The sequence below is a fragment of the Macrosteles quadrilineatus genome, unplaced genomic scaffold (assembly GCF_028750875.1).
Source record: "Macrosteles quadrilineatus isolate MER2022 unplaced genomic scaffold, UCM_ALF_1.0 Scaffold_2__2_contigs__length_208266976, whole genome shotgun sequence".
Taxonomy (NCBI): domain Eukaryota; kingdom Metazoa; phylum Arthropoda; class Insecta; order Hemiptera; family Cicadellidae; genus Macrosteles; species Macrosteles quadrilineatus.
In genome coordinates, this window is record NW_026542595.1 from 163172785 (window position 1) to 163187653 (window position 14869).

The 14869-nt window shown below is 36.9% G+C and overlaps 2 protein-coding genes across 7 annotated transcripts in view; one reads left to right on the forward strand and one right to left on the reverse strand.

The window, feature by feature from the left end:
• Positions 1-2557, reverse strand: part of LOC128986789 (putative E3 ubiquitin-protein ligase UBR7) — a 43841-nt gene extending 41284 nt beyond the window's left edge. Inside the window, exon 1 of the mRNA XM_054407311.1 lies at positions 2234-2557. Within this exon, the coding sequence (XP_054263286.1) occupies positions 2234-2392 (159 nt within the window). The 5' untranslated portion in view covers positions 2393-2557. The remainder of the gene's footprint in view (positions 1-2233) is intronic.
• Positions 2558-7134: 4577 nt separating this feature from the next.
• Positions 7135-14869, forward strand: part of LOC128988184 (YLP motif-containing protein 1-like) — a 65309-nt gene continuing 57574 nt past the window's right edge. For all 6 annotated transcript variants that reach the window (XM_054409426.1, XM_054409429.1, XM_054409430.1 and 3 more), the window contains exons 1-2: positions 7135-7484; positions 11582-11800. In XM_054409426.1, coding sequence (XP_054265401.1) covers positions 11597-11800 — 204 coding nt within the window. In that variant the 5' untranslated portion in view covers positions 7135-7484; positions 11582-11596. The remainder of the gene's footprint in view (positions 7485-11581; positions 11801-14869) is intronic.

The following is a 14869-nucleotide window of genomic DNA, read 5'->3' on the forward strand; positions in this document are numbered from 1 at the left end:
GTAAACAACTGACAGCTGTTTCCACTCCACAAACCTTCCACCCTTTTAGTGTTAGTCGTCACTAGAACTTGGACTCGTCCATATCACAAATATGTTAATAAATCAACAAAACTGAAGCTTAATATTCATTATTTAACTGTACGGCCACTTAGGAATCTCTCCGGCCAAAACTGATTGCATTTTTGGATTCAGCGTTAAAAATTCTTTAAGTAGACATAGAAAAATTACATCAAATCCCAGTGTAAATAGGGTAAATAATTACCCAAAGTTCAAAAGTTGTTTCTTCCAGTTGCTTATCCCTAGGAGTGGCGAGACCGATTTTCGGTATGTGCTTTGTGGAGTGGCACGCTCTATTTGGTGAATTTGTAAGGGAGTTCTTCAAAAATCTGTATAAAATTAGTATGTAGAGATAAACTATTGAACCGTATATTCATTTTGTTCGTAATAGTCAGTAGAATTCAAAAATGGTAATACAAACCAATTTTAGAAAGGTAGATTTTTAGAAAAAAGTAAAAAAAATAAAATTTATAAATTTATCAAGTTTTATTTCAAAAGCAAACACGTGTCACATGTAACGTAATTTTTTATTGCACAATTCAAAATATGCATTTTGTTCAGAATTTATTCCTCTACATAGACATATCATAATTTACACAAAATAATTATTTTTATAGATTTACTAGCAATAATACGGAAAAATTGGAAAACGTCAAATTCTTCAACTACACGTTGATAGATCCACAAATGCCCTCTACTAATATATCAATATGATAAAACCATATTTTTTTTTGTAGCCAATAATATCATTCTATATAAGAATAACTAAATAAGATAAGTAATAGAATATTTGGTTTTCACAAAAGCAAAAATGTAAACAAAACAACTGATCAGCTGTTATAGCCCACAAAACTTCACTGACCTTTTATCCTATTTTGGATCACACATGTATAAATATTTATGAAAAATAATGCATAAATATTTCGCCTAATACAAAATAATGAACTAAAACGAACATTACAATGTAAAATTAGGGATAAACCCACACTTCGTCTTTGTTATCGAACAAAAACTCACGACGACGCCGCCATTTTAGGTTAGACGATGACAAGTGTTCTGTTCCTTTAGCTTTGAAAAATCAAAAGCTTCTATTTGTGTGACCAGCCTAACAACATTGAATTCTACTGTCCTTCGTCTACAAGAGAGTATATAAAACAACGTTTTTGTACTTTTCACATTGTATATATATGCGATTTAGAAATCGACATTTTATGTCGATCCGCCACATGAACAATACGTAAAAATAGGCTATTTACAAAAATTGTTTATCAGCTGTTGGAATGTATAATGACGTTATACTTTATACAGAATAAAATATTTCTTTATGCTTGTTGCAGTGGTACCACTTGCTTTTGTCAGAGACAAAAATTACGTCTGCTATTTGTTAATGAAATGACTCATCATTTACGATTGCGCAACAAAACATGGCGTTCGCGAGTTCGCGCGTATTTTTCGTTTAAATGTAACTCATTATAAGAACGATATATTTATGTTATAAGGTTCATTCTTATAATAAAATGAAACTACGGAATCTTATCTTTCCATTGGTATAAGAGTTATGTCATTTCACCGACTTTAAATGTGCTTAACATGCAACTGAAAAAAACGTTACATAAATCGACATATTCTGTCGCCCGCCACTCCAGCGGCACATTTTGAAATCGACATTTTCTGTCGATCTGCCACTCCTAGGGTTATCGTTTGGTTGAAAACAGTCAGCTGTAGGCTTAGTTAACCGACAGTTAATTCCACTTGTAAATGTTATCCATCCTACCTTGTTTATTGTCATGTTTTATATTTTTACGGCGACAGGCTATATCTTGAGAAATATGTACCAGCTGTGATAAATAATGGTACTGTAACTTATGTTTTACCGGTATTTGGATTCAGAAGGTAAAAAAACTATAACTAAAAGTAAGATATCAAAATAAAAAATTTGTTTGGAGGCACCTAAGTTAGGCCTATAAGTACTAATATAAATAACTTACCAAAACATCGATGTTTCAAAAATATCGAACATCGATGTTTTGAAAATATCGACTATCCTAAGAGTACAGTTACAAGAGTAGGCCTAACTTAGTTAGGCTAGGCCTACCTAGGCCCTAGATTGACATAGCCAAGACAAAGGATTGACACAAGAAATATAAATCAGTTTAATTGATATAAGTAGCCCCACCTCGTTGTATGTGCAGTTTTTATCATCACCTGGTCCAAGAACGGCATCAGCATTCTCTTCCAATATTTCTTCAGCTTTTAAAACATCAACCATGGTGACGATCCCATCTTCATCACATTCGTTGCTCTCATTAATATTGGACAATTTGTTTTCAGCCATGACTTAGACTTGATTCTAAGCAAACAGGTTACTAAATAATACTATAACTTTAATTTTATGAACTACAATTTGATTAAAAGCTTACGCTTTTTAGCTAGAAATGAAACTTATAATTTTGATCTAGGTCCTAGGTTAGGATTAGGGCCTGGGGTTGGTTAGGGCCGTTATCTGGATTCTGATTCTGGCTGGAATCTGATGATGAGCGGTGAGCGGGAACGGGAGTAGAGAGCGGGAAAACAGCGCAGCCCAAAAGCCATGAGATATTAAGCTATAGAATATATATATATATATATATATATATATGTATGTATGTGCATACTAAATGGCTAAATTGGAATAATAGATAAAACATGAGGAGTATGTTTTATCTATGGTACAAATAACAGTCAATCAAGTCAACCAATACAGTATGTGATAATCATTTATCTGTCTCATATCCTTTTACTTTATTGACCATTCAAAAAATTAGCATTTTTCGTCAAAAACTAATTTATTTGTATTTGATTGCGCAGTTGTATCATAACTGTTTGGAAACTTTTTTTTAATATTATAATATTTAATAATATTATTATTATTTTTTACAAAAATAATATTATTTCGGAGAAGCAATTTGGGTTCACAAAAAAGAAAACCACCACAGACGCAATGACTGACCTTTATCTCAAATTTAGTCAATTCATTGGATGCAGGGGAACATACAATGGGTTTTTTTCGATCTGAGCAAAGCCTTTGATAAGGTGGATCACGCATTGCTTCTTGATAAGCTTACTTGTCTTGGAGTGCGAGGGCTGACACTGCAATGGTTTAAGTCATTCATTACAGGACGGAAGCAGTTTGTGATGATTCAGGCGGTGGATGACTTAGGATATCTGAATACCTACCGCTCACCCCATTGCGAGTCTGCTAGTGGCGTGCCTCAGGGGTCAGTCCTCGGTCCGGTGTTGTTCCTTGTCTTTGTGAATGATCTTCCATCAATTGTAAATTCTGGAAACATTTGTCTGTTTGCTGATGACACGTCGCTCTCGGTTTCTGATCAAAATTTCGATGAACTCGAAATAAAGGCCTTTTTGCAAGCGAGCTCCATGATGCAGTGGTTCGAGAACAACTCATTGAATCTAAAAGCCAGAAAAACTGAATTTGTAGTTTTTTTTATAAGTTCAGCTGGGATAAACAAAAACAATTTCCTTTTGAATAATGTTGAGCTCGAGGCAACTGATCAGGTTAAGTTCTTGGGATTGGTGCTCGAAACCTGCGCTTTCATTCCCATATTGACACTGTGTGTAGAAGGATTTCTTCGGGAATCTTTCTTCTCCGCCAACTTTCTAAGTTTGCAAAATGTGATGTTCTAATTACAGCATATTATGGAGTGATTTTCCCGCACCTGGTATACGCAGTGCCGGTGTGGGGGTGGCACAATTTTTATTTGAGCTGCAGTTATTTTAATAAGAACAAATGAGAGCATTCTATTGGCTGAGGGAACACCATTAGCGCAATGAAACGGAACGAAGCCATCGGCATTGTTTTATCTATGCCATCGGCCTCGGTGGTCTAGTGGATAGCATGCCGGTCTTCGAAACTCATGATACCAGGTTCGAAACCCATCGGGGGTACGAACTTTTTGTCTAAGATTTTTGCATTATCAGCAAGTTTGGTTAGTTTTGTTAGGTTATAACAGTTAATTATTTTTTTTTAAACCTTATAAAATTGAATTTGAGCTATTAATAGTTTTATTTTATGAACAGAACTTTTTTTCGATTAGTAAACCTTCATTCTATTTTTTTATTATCAAATGATTCAAATGATTTATTAGGCCATTCAGTGCATACAGGACAATAGGCTACGTCAACAATACAATAAATAATAAATAACATGCCAAGCTTCTTCTAGCATTCTTGACTAACAAAATTAAATTAAAAGCTGAAAAAAACATGCAGGATCTCAATCAATACAAAACATGCAAAGCAATGCATGCAACTAAAAAAAAAAAATGAAAACTACATGCTGCAAGCCATGCAAGGCAGAGAAAAATAAATAAATTTACATTTTTGTAATACCTCTACTGGACTACTGTGGGTTCAACCCAATAGTAACAAGCTGTGCATTCCAAAACTCTTTTATGGAATAGAATGGATTGGTAAGCATCCAAGCTTTTAGTGTGGTCGCAAACTTGTTCGGTAAGAGTTGTCTTACAGTTATGGGTAAGGCATTGTAGAACCTTATTCCTGCAACAGGAAAGCAGTTGAGAGTTAAATCTAGTCTAACTCTATCTCTAAAAATATTTTCATTGTTCCTAGTGCTATAATGATGAACATTATTAACCAATGGAAAAGCTGATTCATTGTTCTTAATCTCTAACAGGCATTGGTAAATAAATACATTGTGTACAGGCATTATACGAGGCATGTTTTTTAAGTAAGTACCGTTTTTAAACTTCTCCGTTCCAGCGCTGCGATTGGCATTTTGGACATTTGCGCTGTATATGTGCATATATTGGCAAGCCCTAGCCGGAAATTCGACAACAATCGGCTGTGTTTACATCCGGTATCGAGCATTCAAAATGGTGCCGCAAATTGAGACTGCCGCCGACTGTGAAGTGCGCGCTGTAATTAGATTTTTATGTTCTAAAGGTGTGAAAGCCATTTAAATTTGTCAACAGATTAGTGAGGTGTATGGCGAGAACATTTATGAGTGACGGAATGGTACACAAGTGGGTAAGGGCATCTAAAGACGGCCCAACCAATGTTCATGATGAGCAACGCACTGAGTACTGGGGACAGTGACGCTGCCCAGTGCGTTAGTCATCATGAACGTTGGTGGGGCCGTCTTTAGATGCCCTTACCCACTTGTGTACCATTCCGTCACTCATAAATGTTCTCGCCATACACCTCACTAATCTGTTGACAAATTTCAATGGCTAAAAAAAATCTAATTACAGCGCACACTTCACAGTCGGCGGCAGTCTCAATTGGCGGCACCATTTTGAATGCTCGATACCGGATGTAAACACGGCCGATTGTTGTCGAATTTCCCGCTAGGGCTTGCCAATAGATGCACATATACAGCGCAAATGTCCAAAATGCCAATCGCAGCGCTGGAACGGAGAAGTTTAAAAACGGTACTTACTTAAAAAACATGCCTCGTACCATGCTGAACAAACAGAGGTTTACAATGCTCAAGCTGATGGACTCCACACAAGACCCTGACAGCTTTCTTCTGTAGTTTGAGGACTTTTTGCACTCCAGGGGAGTGACCCCAGAGCCTAGTGCCATACAGAATATGAGCATGGAAAAAAGCAAAGTACGCAAGTCGAACAAATTCAAATGGCATGTCAGCCTTCAACCGTCTGAGCAAATGGATTACACGACTTAGCTTACCACACAGGATTTCAATATGATCGTTCCAATCAAGCTGAGGGTCAAGGGTGAAGCCCAGCAGCTTTACAGTGTTTTCTTTCCTCAGTTCCCTAGAAAGACTGAAAGTGATGTTTTGAGTTTTGGCTTGGTTCAGGCATAATTTATTGTTGCGAAACCAGATAGAAGCTACATCTAATAATTCCTGCACAGCAACTTTAGATACAGAAAAATCTGAGTGACTAGAAAAGAGAGTTGTAATCATCTGCATATAGCAGGACATTGCCTGCAACACTGTGATACAAGTCATTGATTGAGATTACAAAAAGGAAGGGACCCATAATAGACCCTTGCGGGACTCCATTGTTCACCATCAGAGGACTGGAAGAGTTACCATTCCAAGTCACAACTTGAGACCTCCCTTCAAGATAAGATTTAATCAATGAGAGAGCATCGCCTCGTACCCCGTACCTTTCGAGCTTTGACAACAGGAGACTATGTGACACACAGTCAAAAGCGCGGGATAGGTCACACATTATAACAGAAGTAGAATTTCTAATCTCTAGACCATTTAAGATTTCTTGAACAAGACAGTCCACAGCCTGAACGGTGGACTTTCCTCAGCAAGTTTGGTTAGTTTGGTTAGGTTTTCACAGTTTAATTTTATAATTAAAAAATATAAAATTTAATTTGAGGCATTTATAGTTTTATTTTATGAACAGAATTATTTTTTCTATTAGTAAACCTTCATTCAATTTTGTCCTTATCAGCAAGTTTGGTTAGTTAGGTTGAGTTATGACAGTTTAATTAAAAAATTAATTATATATTTTTTTTTTAGTTTTATGCCTACAGTAATTTTTTTTTAATTTCTAATTTTTAAACTCTTATTTTGTCCGTATTAAAAAACTGCAGCTGAAATAAAAATCGTGCGTGGGGTTGTGAGTGTGGGAAAACGTCTTTCCTTTTCCGACTCCAGAAGAGGGCAGTTAGGGCAGTCTTTGGTTTGAAAATAAGAACATCTTGCAGGCAATACTTTGTTTCATCACAAATTTTAACATTTCCCTCATTATACATTTTGGAAACTTTGATTCTCATTAAAAAAAAAAAACTTACACCAATACCAATCTTCACTTACACATTCCTATTCACTACGTAACAATTCTCATCTTAAATTGCCATCTCATTCAAGTGATTAACTGATATATGACTGATTTCGCCACACAGTGAGAAACGAAACCATTGTTTATTATTGAACATACTCTCTTAATATAAATTCAATGCCGATACTGATATTAAGTTCTTTTTCTGTTCTCATGTTTCCAACATTCGTGAATCGTGAATTCGTGATCGTGAATCGTTTTCGATCTTTTCGATTTAACAAAATGGTGGAATTTCCGTGTAGGTAGAGTTTGGCCGGTGATTCCCTGACTGAACAGGAACAGAGTGAATTTTGTGTTTGTCTTTAATAGTCTGTGTTTATCAAACATCATGGATCTCATTTAGACCAAGAGTTATTTTTTAAAGACATATTTCTTAAAATAACTGCATTCAATTGCATAAATGTCTCGTTGAATAATGCGTTCTAATGTTTGCATTCGTGTCGTAGCAAAAATAACTTTGAGTCCTTTTTAGAAACAATCCACAACAGTTTAAGTTCAGCCTTAACCTAAATCGGGAGTGATTGATATCAATTCGTTACAAAATTTAGTTTTCATTCATTCTTTTTTATTACTCTGAGGCAGGTACGTATTTAGGCAATTTCTTTCCTTTAATCTGAACATCTTAACACGTTCGCTGCTGAGCGCTAGATGCCGGGACGGCGCCAGTTGCTGAACTAACGCTCGGCCGCTGCGTGACATTGCCACCGATACACTGAGTTACAGTAAAAACAACAGTAGTTATACTGGATGGCAATGTTCTGCAATAAAACTGGCTTTGGATATAGTACTAAGTGATTCTGATAGATAGCAGCACTACCCAGGTTACAGTCAGTAAAGTAGTGTCGCTATCTAGCAGGAAAGAGGTAAAACAAAGCCCTGTTCTAAACGACCCTGGTGGTGATTTGGGAAACTATATTTTTTATTGTCAGAAAAGTACGTCCGTACGAGCTGCAAAGAAATATAGAACGCTTGTGACGTGCTGGCTTATCCATAGCAACGTTAAACAACAATGAACGGTGACGTTCTGGAACGTTCTTAGCTCCTGGCGCCGTGGCCCGGCTGACGTTCCGGAACGTCCGTAGCAGCGAACGTGTTAAACTAATTTGTTATGGTAGCCGATCCTTCTGCACTAGGTTGAGCCCATTTCATCATACAATAGGCCTAGGCCAAGCCATTGAGGCTTAATTACACGGTACAAGCTTGTATCTCTATTCTCTTGATTTATGATAAGTTAAACAATATTGTCTTAGGCTAGACTATTGGTTGGCCTAAGATAGGCCAATACATAACTTAACCCTAACAGTGGCCAACGAGCGTAATACGCTCGTTCGTCGCGACGCCTAAAATGGCAACCAGCGTTATATGTTAGTATGGATCGCAATTTTTTTATCGGTGAAAAAACCGCTTATAACTTAATCAACTCTGATATGAATAATTAGGCTAGGACCATTCTAAAGATCACATTCTGAACTTTCATTTTATTATTTTATATAGGCCTAAACACTGTAACTTAGCAGGTAGCTATATAACAAGGTCACGGCGATTAGAAATCAAATGAATTTTTGGCGCGGCACGACTTTAGCAGCACTTGGGAACTGTCAAAATAGGGGCCTACGACTTGTTTGGCATTATCCTGCTTGGTTAATTTTCGTTTTGGAATTTTGCGGGTGGTACCACTGTATAGCCATTGATTTTATCTTCATTGTGGTATTGATATTTTGAAAGAAATATTGACTGCACAACAGGTCCGATTTTATGAAAACAGCTGAGTTTTTGAAATTTCCCTACTGTAACAAATGGCCAAACAGTGTAATACGCTAGTACATTACGGAAAATATGAATTACATAGTTATAGTGTAAGTTATTAGGCCTATTACCCTACTAGTCATATAATATGTCATTTTGAAGAGGAAGAAATGTAGCTTGTGATAGTGGAAGCCCTGCGCTCCGGGTTATTTCCATTTTCTCTCACTAAGATGACGAAAGTGCGTCACTACTGTCAAGGTCTCGTACACAAAGTGCCTTTTGCAATTGTTTGTTGTTGCCGGTGAGTTTTCGCTCTCTTTTTGTCCGCGATTTAACTTATTACTAAATTTGTCATTATTTTGTATTGTTAGAGAAATGTGTACGAACAGTAATCTTTATGCATTTTATTATGCATGAATATTTAAGTAGTACTGAATAACCTAGTGTGAAATTGTGTTTATATAAAAGTTTGTATTTTTCTTGCGGTTTTCCGTTTATATGTACAGTAGACCCCCTCTTAACCGACAATCAGATTATCCGCCTTCGATCGTAAAATAATGCAGTTTGTTTTAACCGACCTTGATTTGAGAGCAGCTCAGTTTAACCGCCGCTTTCTAGGAATCTCGGCATTTCCGCTCCCACGCTGGGCGATGAGAACTGAACCATACGCTATATCTCCACAGGATATGACTAACAATAAGCTATTTTGTGTTGAGCACAAAAAATATAGCATAGCCTATTGTCAGTTTGTCATCATCGTTTGTAGCTCGAGCACATCTGATCTGATTTGTTATCTGTGCGGCAAATTTATAACATCACAAAGTGCGTTACGATTTTGAGAACTGATTATCTTATCGCCGGAGTAAACAAACAACGCAACTTGTAAGTTAAGGAAGGCAGGGAAAGGGGGTTAACAACTCCAAGGTCAAGATAGTTTTTGTGCCTGGAGCCTCCAGTGAGAGGCTATAAATAAACGTCCTGTTTTGTAACAAAATGGTCGCTTGTATCTTTAATGTCGACAAAAGGTTCTGTACTGTATTACGATGGATTTGGAAAGTATCAATTAATACATTACAGTATTAAAGTTATTAAAATAGGAAATTTATTGACTCTTGCCTAGTATTATTAATAATATATTCCATTGAAAGTAGGCCTATTTGACTTAACTGTGTTTTGTGTTTATTTGTGACTTTTCTATCAATATGAAAAAGGAGATAAGAGTAGTTTATTTTATAAAGAATGCAAGTATGACTTCAAAATAATAATTATATAATTCCAAATGAATAGCACTTCATTATGTTATGATTTTAGGGATTGCCCGTTTTATCCGACCTAGGTCCGGTCCCATTAGGGTCGGTTAAGAGGGGGTCTACTGTATTATTATGCCCCTAACTTAACATGTAAAAACAAAAATTGTTACCAAACGTGTTATACATTTTTATGTAGGCTAGGAATTTAATTGAATACACTACAAGATGATTTATGTTGGTTTGAAGTAAAAAAATTTGGTAGGCTACAAAAGTTTTATAGGCTACTAAATAGGCCTACCATGATTTTTTTTTTCACAAAATCGCTAAAATACCAAAACATTATTTATATACATACCGGTACCCTAAATAAAAAATTATTTTACCATAAACTTTGTGACATTTTTGGATTCCTTACTTTATTAACTTTATTAACACATATATTATAACTTTTTATAACACAAACTAATACTGTACGGTTTTCAATTTTTTTTGGTTCTCCGTTTGTTATTAATATTTCACTCCAAAAACTTAAAAAAAAATTTTCCTAACATATTTCTATGTAGGTAGGGAATTAGATTGTCTACAAAATGTATAGCCTATAATGAATTTTCCATAAAAAATCTGTAGAAAAAAATTTTACCGAGACTGCTTTTAAAATTTCAAAAGAAAAAATTCTATTTTTTTTTTTTCACTTTACCGAAAAAATACACTGTCTAAATCATTATTATATGCTATTACTGTTTCTCCTGTTCTTTCCCAACAAAATGAATATACCTAAGGTTCGGTTGGCTAGGTTTACTTGTAGCCTACGGTTGAATTTTTACGAATTTTCAAAATAAGGTCAGCAAAATCGCCAAAACGGGTTGGCCATTCCCCACTTCTAACATTGGCCACTGCTAGGGTTAAGCCTACTCTAATGTTTACTTTGGTAATTATTGCGATGAGGGTGTCAAGAGTACTATACTTAGTAGGTACGGTAAGTTAATTTATATTTTTAAATAGGCCTAGGCTTAATGTTCAATCTAAATTAGGCCAGGATTGCATAGCCTACTTTTGCAATTAGGCCTGTACGCCTATGTTAGGGGTATGTATTTAGGCCTACCGGTACTATTAAGTAGGTGCCTCCAAACAAGATAAATGAGTAAAATTCATCTTATTTTGATGAAATTTTTTAAAAACCTCTAACTATACCTACCTAACTTAGGCCTACATTAAAATTTGAATGAACCAGCCTGATCGGATTAAGGGAACGAGGTATATGGGTTAAAGATATAATTATAAAGATATAATTATATGGGTGTAAGATTGTTTTTTTCCATTTTTTGGATCCGCAAAAAAATAAAGTTTTGTAATTTCTTTCAGGATTATTTTTTACACAAAAAACAAATAATTTAGGATACCCTATAACTTCTTGTAGCCTTAAGCGTTGTTGGATGCTTAACGGTTGGGTAAAAAATAACTACATTTTTAATCCCTATAGGCCTATATTATATTATTTTTATGGAGGATAAATAAACAGGAGGTGAATCATTTACCTTGATTTTATCTAGTGACTCTTAACTTATACCTTCCTTAAAGGGTGGATGAAGATTTTTAGCAAATCTGTCGCCTACCTACTTCACAGATCCTTGTCAAAGATATCATTCTAGAATTAAACTTCAGTTTTTTACTTCTTTTGTGCAGAGTTTATAAATCACTATGAACAACTGGGGTCAGTGGGGGGCTGCTGCTGCGGCCACCAATGCTGCCACCTATCCAGCATCAACATTTCCCACTCCACCAGTGCCGCCTGTTCCTCCAGCTGCTGGTGCATCTACACCAGCTGCAACTTTGCCAGGGTTCCCCATGGGTCAGACACCAATGGGTTATCCCTACTATGGAGCTGCCGGAGCTATGCCTGGGGTAACTGTTTTTATTTTTTGTTTAGAGCTTTAAAATCATGTAGTTGATAGTCTTGCAGAATTGTTTACAAACTACAGCATAAATGATTCCATTAATAATTATAAAAGGGGTGTGCAAAGGATCAAAAAACTATAGAAATTCCAATTTGATTCTACTTGATGCATCAAATCAAGATTCAATTATATGGTGATTAAAATATTATTTGATTCATAGGGGAAGGGGCTGATAATTGGGAAAGGCACTCTGAGACATTGTGTACTAGTAGCCATATAAGTTATTTATATTAAAGTATGCGGAACTATTAGACAGTTTGTTGTAAAATTGCCTTCATACATGCAAATGGCTGTTTATTATGACAATGCAGCACCCCTAGTTCTAGGAACCAGGAACCGAGTTTAACCGTTTTTGGCCAAGAACCCAACAGTTATAAAATGGAACCGACACATCATTAGTAATAAGATTCAAAATCATCACTAGTCATTAACGCCTGGGAATACATTATTAATGTAATTGTTCTTTACCTTACTGAAACAAGTTACTACTTGGGAAATACCTCCTCTTATTACTTTTTCGATGAGCATAAATTGCTCATAATCTACAAGTAAATCTAAATTGATAGATGTCATCTTTAAACACGGCAAATACTTTAATCTGAAATGGTGAGGCAACCATACAAATGTTGGTATTTTAAGCAAAGTATGAATGGAGAAGAGTGTAGTATGAGTGGGGCGTGATCTTTTAGTTTTGTTAGTGACTTAACTAAGAAGTTGCTGCCTGCTGCTGATTGGAACAATGCCTCCAAATTCGGTGCGCCCCTGGGTAGTCGACATTTGCTGGACCTGAGGGACTACTTGCAGCTTGAACAAATCAACGAAATCAAAAATGCAAGGGGTGTTTTGCTTGACCTTGTGTTTTCGTCAAATCCTGCATTGAATGTGTGTGCTTCTGACGATCCTTTAATTGTTCCTGATGATAACCATCCTGCTTTGACAATGGAAATTTGTGCCCACCAAGATATTAATGTACAACCTCCAACTTTCGAGCCTGATTATCGTAAGTGCAACCTCCAAGAAGTGTATAAGTGGGTTCAAAAACAGTCTTACCCATCTACAGTTTCTGTTGACTGTATTGAAGAATTGTTTATTGAATTTAGCAACAATTTAAAAGAAACTATTTTCCTGAATTGTCCTTTAAGACCGGTGCAACGGACATCCTTCCCTCCATGGTTTACTAGGGAGTTAAGATGTCTTGTATCCAAAAAGAAACAAGTACATGCGAGATTCAAGAAGTTTCATAATCTTGCTGATCTGGATAGATTCAGAGAAATTCGGAGCCAGTGCAAAAGGCTAGCAAGAGTGTGTCACTCCAACTACATCAATAGAATCGGCGAGAGTCTAGACAGCGATCCCAACGTCTTTTGGAGCTATATTCGCAATCTACGAAAATCACCTTCAACACAGGAAATTCTTCATCTAGAAGACAGAGTCGCAACTAATCCACTTGATATGTGTGAAATGTTTGCTGAGTTTTTTTCTTCGATATACAGACCACCAGTGAATGAAGCCCCGGACTATTCATACAATATGGACATCAACTTGGCAAGCATAACTGTTTCAGCATCTGAAATCGAGAAAAAACTGAAGGATCTTGATCCAAAAAAGGGGGCCGGACCAGATGGGATACCAGCCAGTCTGCTCAAATTTTGTGCTGAACCCTTAGCTCCGATAATAACTCTTTATTTCAACAAATTGTTGCGAGCGGGAATATTTCCTCGAAATATGAAAGAGGGGTTCATTGTACCGATTCATAAGAAAGGTGATTTGTCTGACGCCAGAAACTACAGGCCGATCGTTATTCAGCCAGCTCTAGCAAAGGTCTTTGAGAGCTTGGTCCTCGATAGAATGTCCTTTGCATTTAAGAACACCATAATCACTGAACAGCATGGCTTCAGGTCAGGAAGATCGACAACTACGAACCTAACCGTATTCACTGGCCGTATCCTATCCGCATTTTCCAATGGAAATCAACTGGATTGTATCTACCTGGATTTCATCAAGGCATTTGATATAATTAGCCACCCCCACCTGCTGAACAAGTTGAAGGCTTTTGGAATCAATGGATCGGTTTTGGAATGGTTCAGGAGCTACTTGACACATCGCACTCTCCAAGTTAAATATGCTCTAGCCCTCTCAGGACCTATACATGCAACTTCAGGTGTTCCCCAAGGCTCTCATCTTGGACCATTTTTGTTTAGTCTCTTTATAAATGATATAGCTGAGTTCATCAAAGGGCATTTTCTTCTGTTTGCCGATGATGTCAAGCTGTATAGAGAAGTTGGATCGGTGGAACAACAAGTTGAGCTGCAGAATGACATGGATGGAGTGATTGAATGGTGTCTTCGTAATGGAATGGACTTGAACCCGGCCAAGTGTCTAGTTATGTCATTCTCTAAAGCTAGACAGACCCTTCAATTTAATTACTGTCTACAAGGATTAATTATCAGGAGAGCTGATCGAGTTAGTGATCTTGGGGTGCTCATGACACCAGATCTAAACCCTAGTGACCACATCTTGAACGTCTGTAGCAGTGCGAGCCGTGTATTGGGCCTTATCAACCGGACATGTCGACAGGACTTTCCAATTTCATCATTACGCACACTCTACGTCACGTTGGTAAGGCCGGTCTTGGAGTTTGCTGCTGTAGTTTGGACCCCTCATCAGATTGGTCACTGTTCTCAGCTCGAGGCAGTACAGAAAAGATTCTTGCGGCTAGTTGGAGCTAAACAGGGACAACGTTATTGGGATGTTGACTTGAATGAAATGGCACACCGTCTGAACCTTCCATCATTATCTGCCCGAAGAATGCTACTTGACCTGCTGTTCCTTTTCAAGATAGTTAACAGCCAGATCGACTGTCCTGAGATCCTCCATCAATTGGACTTCAACGTTCCCCATCATGCTCGCCGACAACAGCTGTTCTGCAAGCACTTCATACCAACGAACTATACCTACCAGAGCACAATACCAAGGATTATGAGAGTTGGGAATGAGGTTTGCGCTGACTTGGACT